At 45.6% G+C, this 10,214-nt stretch overlaps 1 protein-coding gene across 1 annotated transcript; it reads right to left on the reverse strand.

Moving 5' to 3' along the window:
* Window positions 1-3,202: 3,202 nt before the first annotated feature.
* Window positions 3,203-7,227, reverse strand: LOC123412667. The gene is made up of 2 exons (XM_045105614.1): window positions 5,101-7,227; window positions 3,203-5,010 (listed from the first exon to the last, which is right to left on the reverse strand). The coding sequence occupies exons 1-2, from the start codon at window positions 6,225-6,227 to the stop codon at window positions 3,552-3,554; spliced, it is 2,586 nt and encodes an 861-aa protein (XP_044961549.1). The 5' UTR covers window positions 6,228-7,227; the 3' UTR covers window positions 3,203-3,551.
* Between the last annotated feature and the right edge of the window lie 2,987 nt (window positions 7,228-10,214).

Consider the following 10,214-nt stretch of genomic DNA (forward strand, 5'->3'; position numbering starts at 1 on the left):
GTCCCTACCCGTTTCTTTCAAAGGACTAAACATGGACTAGAGGTCATTAAATGACATGCAAAAAGACCATGTTACCCCTAGTAATATACTAGAAGTTATTAAATGGCATGCTAAAAGTAGGGGCACTGTTGGAAAAAGTGTCAAAAAAGTCCCTCCCATAGGGACCTCTTCCTTTAGTCCCAAATACCCCCTTTTAGTCCCTAAAAGTCCCTCCTGTTTCTTTCACATGGGACTAAAAGGGACTTTTTTAGTCCCTACATCAAAAAGTCCCTGGAAAGAAACACCCCCTGAGCTTTGCACACGACAGGGGCATCGTACCAAGGGAATCTGTTGTGATTTATTATACGGAAAAAGTTTGGGTGAATTGACAGGATTGCAAATCCATGGCGAGTTAACTGGTTCAGTCCAACGCCGCGGCCCGCGGGATCTCTCCGCTCTCCTTTCTCCTGCACGCGTAGCGTCGGCGGGTAGCCGCGTCGGCAAGCAACAGCAGGAGCAGCGTCGGCGGGCAGCCGCATCCGCGGGCAGCCACATCGTCGGGCAACATCAGCAGCCGCGGCGGCGGGGAGCAGTGGCGAGCACCAGCAGCTGCGGCGAGCTGAGCAGCAACAACAACTGCGGGGGAGAGAGGGACTTTTCAGGAAGGATAGGGAGAGAAGAAAGAGAGACCTTACACGTGGGTCCCATATGTAAGTAACGATCAAAGTTGACAGTGAACAAACAGCTTACTTAGGTGTGGACCTAAGCTGTCATAATCTGGATTAATTTTAAATAACACGGTCATTTGGGTTTTTTGAACAGCCCACCAATTTTGTGGTAGCTTTTAAAAAAATTAAGAACATAGGTAGTTTTTTGTTACCCTAGCCTGTAATGTGTGGCAGGGTTTTGCTATTTACTCTAGTGGTGTCGCACTAACCTGGAATAAAATTAGATTTCCTTGTAGACTCAGTTGATCTAGATTGTTAAGTTGCTAAATGGAGTTGAACAAGTGATTCAGTGTGAAACATCCCCAATTATATTTCCGAAGGTTTGCAAGATCCATAACAAGGTTGAGATATTTCGAGTCCACATAATGTTGTGTTGTTGGTGCTACAACAGTATCAATTGGGTACAAAATGGACTACCTCAGGAAATCGTCGTCGGGGGCTTTGGAAGCTCAGATCGTCTTTTCAAGGTCACAAATCGAAATTAGCCCATGTTTCCATAGGTGTTAAACAATTGTGGTTCGGGTGTGCTATATCCTCCCCTTCTATCGGAATGCCAAATATATGGTGCACGTGCTCTTTTGTTATAGGAATGAGCGTTTCACATATGGTAATGGACTGCATGCCAATATCGATGCTCTTAGCTAGTCTTACCAACATCATGCGCCGGAGATTCACTTCATGCATCTAGGTTAGACCCCCGAGACTGGTTTCTCATATGATGTACTCTATGTGTTTTGTTGATAACTTTTTCATGATGACAACGTACCTTGACGATGAGCATGCTAACTTCATATGAGCATGCTTCGCAAAGAGTTTCTGGTACATGGCATTAAATTTTAGCGAGTATAAAAGAAGTATGTGTATGAAAAGATTGTAAACAAACAGTCAATTACTTACTGCATCGGTCATTTCGGAGATGGGGTTTTCTCCATTACAAGGACTTTTATCTGAAGTTTCCATTGCTGCCACATATCTGAAGGGGTGGGATGCCAGCAATGGAAACTTCAGATAAAAGTCCTTGTAATGGAGAAAAACCCATCTCCGAAATGACCGATGCGGTAAGTAATTGACTGTTTGTGAACAATCTTTTCGTACACATATTTCCCGTTAAAATTTAATGCCGTATACCAGAAACTCTTTGCGAAGCATGCTCACCGTCAAGATTCGCCGCCACCACGAAAAAGTTATCAACAAAACACACAGACTACATCATATTTGAAACTGGTCTGGAGGGTCTATCCCAGATGCATGAAGTGGATCTCCGGCGCATGATGTTGGTAAGACTAGCCAAGAGCATCGGTACTTGTACACAGTCCATTACCATAGATGAAACGCCCATTCCTATAACAAAAGAGGACGTGCAACATATATTTGGCATTCTGATAGGAGGGGGGGGGGGGGGATATAGTGCCACATCTAGGAAGCACATCCGACCCACAGTTGTTTAAACCCTAAGAAAACAGGGGGCTAATTTCGATTTGTGACCTTGAAAAGGCGAACCGAGCTTCCAACACCCGCAACAACGATTTCCTGAGGCAGTTCGTTCTGTACGCAATTGGTACTATTATAGCACTAACGACACAACATTATGTGGACTCGAAATATCTGAACCTTGTTAAGTATCTTGCAAACCTTCGAAAATTGAACTCGGGATGTTTCACACTTGTTGAAGTCCATTTACCAATTTAACAATCTAGATCACGTAAGTCTACAAGGAGATCTAATTCTGCTCCAAGTTAGTGCTACATCACTACTTAACATCCTATAATTCAACGTGGCGGCTCGGGTCGAACTGGGCAATGGGCAACGATGCTTCGTCTGGACAGATTGTTGGGTGCAGGGCGCTGCTGTTGCGGAATTTGCTCTGGATGTCGTCAGTGCCATACCGTTGGTTGTTAGAGAGAGGAGTACCGTCCTTGAAGCAATGACGAATGGCGCATGGATCAGATACATTAAGAGGCAGATTTCTATTCATACGTTCCATCAGGTGCTTACCTTGTGGGACAGAATCGTAGACTTTGAGAGGGGATAGTGCATGCGCTAAAAAGCCACATATTTTCTTTTTTGTGTAGCTCTGATTTTAATGTATTTCACCATGAAATTTACACACATGTACTGTATATTACATCTCTGGGTTTTTTCAGAACTTTTTGAAACATAAAAGTATCATTTTTGGATTGTCAAAATTCGGGCTCCATGGAGTTCGAGTTCCATTTAGCATTTTCGTCTCGCATGATCCGGTTGCTGGTGCCTGCATTCTGAATTTCTAATGCATTAACTCAGGTCAACTGAGCACGAATGGGTCAGGTGTTTACACATCCTTGCTTGCCAAACTGTCTTGTGATATTTGTGCAAGTGATTTTTTTATGTGTTTAACACTTAAAAATGATGAAGACTGCTCTTAGTCTTCGAATCATGCAACTGTAGAACAACCATACGTGGCTCCAAACCCTCTGCACCTGCCACATCCACTGGATTCAGGTGTACACCTGACATTGAGTCCAAATATGCCCAAGGCAAGAATTTAAGTTTTTGCCAATATGCTCGAACATACTAGCTAAGTTTGAGGGATTTAGAATAATCCAGTACATCAAACATCAAGTAGACTACAAATCTAGAAATGGGGAGGATTAGGGCAGAGCAGAGATGACAATCTACGACTAGAAACTAAGAATAGGAAAAAACTAAAAATAAAAGAGAAGCCACACACCATAAAAACTCCGGGTTCCCCTCCTTTCTCTTTGCATTACATAAAAACAATAAATCAAATCAAGGGACAATAGGGAAACTGAAGGAACATTGCATCCACTCCTCACATGAACAGAGCCACAGACACACTGATAATCAAGGTGTTGACATTGCAGCAAACTGTGCCTGATTCCTCGCGTGCTCCTGTGTTTGGGAATTTTCTTGGGCACCTGGACTCCTTTGCTGAGGAATGACAGCGCTATGAGAACGCGAACATAACAATGCCAGCATTATATGGATTGCAACGTAGGCCAAGACGGCGATGATCAGCGCGGCGACATACATAGATGTCTTCCACCCCCTGCTGGATCCTGCTGCGTATGCCACTAGCAGGGCGAGCAAATCCAGCACAATCGTTGTGTTCATGACCATGAGCGACCATTCTTTATTCTTATTCAGCCACTGCGGCAGCAACATGACGATGACAAGAATGGACGCCACAAAGGAGGTGGAGTTGCTGTAGAAGAAGGCGAGGTACCGGGGCCTCCTGTTGTCATGCATGATCGGGTTGCCTGCGTCATACCAACTGCTGTCGTGCTGCCAAGCTCCCCCAGGCGGATCTAGACCAGCCTGGTAGGTGACACTTGCCACAAGGATTCCAAGCAGCATCAGATATTTGCGCTTGGCATGCTTTGTCTTTCCTTTTTTGTCAGCATTCTCTTGCTTCAGTTCATTGACGGTGTCTTTCTTATCCAAGAACACTAGGAACAGTACAGCTATGACAAAGAGGACCACAGCCCCCAATACAAAGATGTAGATGGATGTTTTCAGATGCTGGGTGCTTCCGGCAGCATAGGCCCCTATCAGACCAAACATGCCCGCCGCCGTGCAAACAGCGAGCGCATAGCTTCGTATTGCTGGCCTGTATAAATGGGGGTTCACGAGCAATATAATGAGGGCGATGGACAGCATGAAGCTCACCGTATTGCAGTAGAAGAAGGCTCTGTAGCGGCGGGGAAAGTTGTACAAGAGGACTGGGTCCCCTGCCTGGTGCCCGCTTGATCCATCATCCTGAAGCCGGAAGCCGCCAGGAGGTGTCAACCCAGCTTGGTAAGTGATGGTCGCGACCAATACTGCGAAAAGGAGCAACCGCTTGCGCCTCTTCTCCATGGACTCAATTTCCTCAGCAGTGGCTTCGGCGTGGTTCAGTGTAAAGAAGACAACATGGATCACCACATAGACCAGGACGGCGCCTGCCAATGCCATGGCGTAAATTGAGGTGGTCAAGTCCCGGGAGCTTCCCGCAGCATATGCTCCGATGAGGCCAAACAAGTCCAGTATCATGGCTGCCTGGAGCACATGGGTCTGGAGCATAACCTTGTTTTGGACCAGGATGATGGCCACCAAGGAGGCTACGAAGGCGACGGAATTGCAGTAGTAGAACGCCTTGTACCGTTTAGCGTTCACCGTGAGGAGGATGGGGTCACCAGCCATGTGGCCGTCCCGATTATCGGGCCAGACGCCACCGGGTGGATCCAGCCCCGCTTGGTAAGTGATGGTTGCAGCAAGAGTGGCTAGCAACAGTACAAGGGAGCGAGCCTGCTCCGCTGCGATCCTATGTAATTGGAGGAGCAAAAGAGGTTATTTAAAGCCAATGATTTGCAGAGGATGAAGAATAAGAAAAGGGATGTGCTCCTCCTAGTACCTGCTGTCATTAGCCACCGGACCTGGAGCTATTGTTATTGCTTTTAGCAACCTCCCTGACACCCAACGATAGAAGCTTTTAATTTTGTTCCAGAAACTGGTATCCCTTGCAGCTTTTATGGTATTTTGAAGGAATGCAGCTTGAAGCAATGCCATGAATGCCAGGACGGCAATAACCAGGCTGCCCACATAGAAGTTGGTGTCGGTCTCCCTGCAGCTGCCGGCCGTGTATGAGACGATGAGGCTGATCAGCGCCACGGCGATGAGCTTGTATGCCTTAGTCATGGGAGGGTTTCTGTCCAGTAGCACCACGATGATGAGGAGCGATGCGATGAACGCGAGGGTGTTGAAGCACAAGAACACCGTCAGGCGCTTGCCATGGCTGTCCTTGAGGATCGCGTCGCCAGGGCGGTGGCCGTTCTCGGTGTTATCCCAGAAGCCGCCCGGCGTGCTCATCCCAGCCACGTACGTCACGCTCACCGCAAATGTCGCGAGCAGCATCAGTACCTTTCGAAGCCGTTTCTCGTGCGGTAAGTCGATGTGGATGTCCTTGTCGCCTGTCAATGAGGCCAGCACCATCTGGAGAGTGAGGTAGGCGATGGCCGCAGCCACCAGCACTGAGGTGAAGATGGTGGTGGGCTTGTCGCGGCAGGTCCCGGCAGCATAGGCTCCCATGATGCTCAGCAGGTCCACCACCATGACCGCCTGCAGGGGCATGAGTTGGAGCTGCTTCTTCAGGAGTGTGAGGAAGAGGACGAGGACGATGACCACAAGCGACGAGGCAAACGCGGTGGCGTTGCAGTAGAAGAACACGAGATACCGGACGTAGCTGGTGGTCTGGAGAATGGAGTCGCCGGCGAGTTGGTCCGAGGCGGCGACAGTCTCCTGCCAGACGCCCCCCGGCGGGTTGAACCCCGCGGTATACGTCACCGTGGCCACCAGCGTTGCCAGCAGCAGGATGTACTTGCTCAGGTCCAGCATGAGCTCGTTTGCAGGTGGAGGAGGCTGAGGATCCTGGGGCTGTCTGTTTCCATTTGTTAGATTGGTGGCAGAAGGTGGAGGATCCGGCTCGGGGCCGTCAATTGTGATCTCGGTTGGGCTGTTCTGGCGTGCTAGCTCGGCCACCATTTGCAAAGAAAAATGGTGCCTCAAGGTTCAACTTCAAGACCTGAATCTGTCTCCGGTATATAGCTGAGCCGGCAAGATTGCTCGTCAGCATGACAAGCTGGTATAACGTCATAAATAAATATAGAGGAGGAAAGCAAAAGAAAGACGGCATTGCAGCCAAATATATCGTTATGCATAGCGTCGTCGGATCGGCATCCGACGGACATCGTTCATCTTCTCGAGGAGATCACCTCCTGCATTATTTATTTATTTGTGTTATAAGGTTGGTGGCTGCCAGCACAGGCCGGAGACTGACTAGTGGTAATGGTGTTGTCGCCGGTCCCTGCTTCATCAGTAATGGGGCGTGGGGAAGATGGTGACACGCCACGAGGGGTGGTGAAGACACCGGATGTTGAATCCAAATAAGGTACACCCATTCGATAAACTGTGTTTTTGTGTAGTAACTTTCTTGTGGTTTTGTACACAGGCAGTTTACTGGAAAAAGCTAGAGCGTTAGTACTCAGTTAGTCAGAAAAACAGCACATGAAGCAGGGTATGAGTCGCATTTCTCGACGGTGCTGTTTGTTCCCGAGGGATATGATGCACCTGAACCTGATACCTCAAGACCAGGGTTCAAGTCCTTTCCAGTTTGAATCTATGCGCATGTTTCAGCTCTCAACGACAAGCACCCTGTGCAATACATATTCGTAAATTGGGAATAGCATGGCTGGACTGTCTACATTGCACCGTACTGGGACAAAACGTATTCCCTCCGTCCCAAAATAATTGTCTCAAGTTTAGTATAAAGTTAATATAACCTTGAGACATTTATTTTGGAACGGAGAAAGTAATTGCTTTTCATGTCTCTATGGTCGTGTTTGGTTGCCTGCAGACCTCTTTACATTTGTTGCTCCGTAGAGCCCGGCAGAGGTAATATAGGTTTTAAGCCATGTTTTGCACTTGTGTGGCTGCTTGTATTGCATCACGAGGTCGTTTGATACATGACATTTGGTTGGATGCGCTTACGGCTTCTTTGGATCATAGGATTAGAAAACACCGGAATTAGAGAAACAGAGGAATTTGACATGGTTGCAGGTACAAAACAGAGAAAAGCTACATGAATCGTCGTTTGGATGGAACATAGGAAAAGTGCTTCGATCCTACGCGAATTACTGTAAAAAGGAGGTTAGAGTGAATGTTGAAATTCCTATAGGATTGAGGCGTGGGAATGCAATCCATAGGAATTTTGGAAGTGTCATCCAAAGGGCTTCCTTAGGAAAAAAAATCCAATTGATTGGAATCCTTCAATCCAAAGAGGCCCTTAAGGGTTATGGTTGTGAAGATGTGAAAACATGTTGTTTGTTTACTCCTGGCCTATATTGTGGTCAGTGGTCACCCCTTCTCACTAGTGGTGATCTTACCAGACAATGTCAAATAATCATCATGCAGTACGGGATTGACACTGTTTCACTCCTAGCTACTAAATAAATTCGTTGTAGGTACTAAGAAATGGCAGTACAAATTAACAAACATATGGCTCAGTGGAGAATGTTTCATCAATAGCGATGAAGTGTGTGTGTGGGGGTGGGGGGGGGGGGGGGAGGTGTCTTCTTCTTCTTCTTCTTCTTCATCAGATCCTTGTGTTATCTTTGGTAGCCCACATTGCCTCAGCCCGCTTCAACCTTTTGCTCTTTCATGATTCATTATCATATGCCTTGACACCACGACAAGACTCAACATCATCAACAATCACATCTTCTCATCGAGATACCACTCCACAATCCAGTTATGAAGCACACAAAAGCTTAACTTGGATGTAGAAAGGGTGGAATTGCCTGTCATCAATGATCTTAAATCCATTTTTCAAAGAACCAACTGCTCTCTGATACTTGTGATCTACATTGGGTTTTTTCCGAAGAGGAGGGGATGATGCAGCATAGTATAGATAAGTATTTTCTTCAGTGAGAACCAAGGTTATCGAACCAATAGGAGGATCACACAACATCCGTCTTCAACACGTATACACAAAATAGCAAACACTTGCATTCAACGTAGTCAGGAGGGTTGTCAATCCCCTTGAACTCGTTACTTGCAAGCAGATAAGTAGTGTAGATGATAGTTGGATAAATATAAATTGCAAAATAAATTGAAAGTAAATAAAGGCAGCGAGGAAATAGTTGCATTTGTAAATTTATATGTGAATAGACCCGGGGCCCATAGTGTTCTCTAGCGGCATCTCTCTCGAAAAAGGCAGACGATGGGTAAAGAAATTACTATTGGGCAACTGATAGAAAAGCGCATAGTTATGCAATATTTATTCACAACAATGATCATGTGTACATATGCATCACGTCCATAAGCAAGTAGATTGACTCCTGCCTGCATCTACTACTATTGCTCCATCCATCGACCGCTATCGAGCATGCATCTAGAGTATTATGTAAAACAGAGTAATGCTTGGAGAATAATGACATTATGTAGACAAAGAAAATTGAATTAATATGAATCAACCACATTGTTTTATCCTTAGTGGAAGCAATACAAATACGTGTCATGTCCTTTCTGTCACTGGGATTGAGCACCGCATGACTGAACCCACTACAACACACCCCTCTCACTAAAGATAGAACAATTTAGTTGGCCAAACCAAATCAATAGATCGGAGAAATTTACGAAGTTATAATAATCATGCAAATAAGGATCAAATAGTAATTCAAAGAAGACTCAAATCTTTATCATGAATAATCTGAACATAAACCCACAATTCACCGGATCCCGCCACACGCACCGCACAAAGTGATTACATTGAATAGATCATCACGAAGATGTGATGAACTTTATATTGAAGAACATAGGAGAGAGAGCATCTAGATACTAGCTATGAATTCATAGGTATGTGGTGAACTACTCGCGCATCACCATGGGAGCAACAAGGTTGATGTAGTTGCCCTCCGTAATCGACCCCCCCTCTGACATGGTACCAAAACAGGGGTTCGGATGGGCACACAACGGAACAGAGATTTGCGTAGATGTTTTTTTTTCCGGAGCTTCCTTAGGGCTTTTGAAATATACGAGAATCTATAAGCCAGAGAACAAGGTCGCAAGTGTCGAGGGGGCCCCACAGCTAATAGGCCATGGCAAGCCCCCCTGGGCATGCCCTGTTGTCTTGTGGGGCCCTCGTGCAGCCTCCCGTCTTCCCCCGAAGCTTCCAGCTCCTCTTTTCGTCCATAAAAAATATCAAAAAGATTTATGCTATTTGGACTCTGTCTGGTACTGTAATCCTGAAAAACCAAAAACATGTAGAAATATCAACTGGCAATTGTCATTGGGTTAATAGGTTAGTGCTAAAAAATAATATGAATCAGCAAATAAATGTCCAAAAAGTATCCTAGAATGATAATATTATAGCATGAAATAATCAAAAGTTATAGATACATTGGAGACGTGTCAGCATCCCCAATCTTAATTCTCGCCCGTCCTCGAGTTGGTAAATGATAAAAACAGAGTTTTCGATGTGACATGCTACCCAACATGTAATCTTTTGCATGTATGATCATTGAGAAACGATGAATTAACAAACATCAACATAGTAATATCCGTGAACATAAGCAACATAATCACCAATGTTCAAAATATACGATCCTTAAAGAATGCCCCCATTCATTTTCTCATATTAGCATGGCATGACCCCGTCTTTACCACATAAATGCAAATGTCAAGCATCACAGTGTTAAGTCAGGAAATTGGATCGTACTTTTTAACGCGCTTGAGCTTTTATTACTCACTTAATACATGAGCGTGAACCATGGACATAGCATGGATGTGGAATAGAATATGGTGGTGGATTTCAAAGGGGTAAAAGTGGAGAAGAAAGTCTCGCATCAACTAGGCATATTAACGAGCTATAGAGATGCCCATCAATAGATATCAATGCGAGGAGTGGGGATTGTCATTCAACGGATGCCCTAGAGCTATAAGTGTATGGAAGCTCGACCGAAGCTAAGTGGG

This window comes from Hordeum vulgare, chromosome 7H, assembly GCF_904849725.1.
Source record: "Hordeum vulgare subsp. vulgare chromosome 7H, MorexV3_pseudomolecules_assembly, whole genome shotgun sequence".
NCBI classification, from domain to species: Eukaryota; Viridiplantae; Streptophyta; class Magnoliopsida; order Poales; family Poaceae; genus Hordeum; species Hordeum vulgare.

Coding starts and splice junctions, on each gene's coding strand:
- LOC123412667 (XM_045105614.1), bottom strand. CDS start 6,227: ATGGTGGCCGAGCTAGCACGCCAGAACAGCCCAACCGAGATCACAATT. Junction 5,011..5,100: donor CCGGTGGCTAATGACAGCAG/GTACTAGGAGGA, acceptor CCAATTACATAG/GATCGCAGCGGAGCAGGCTC.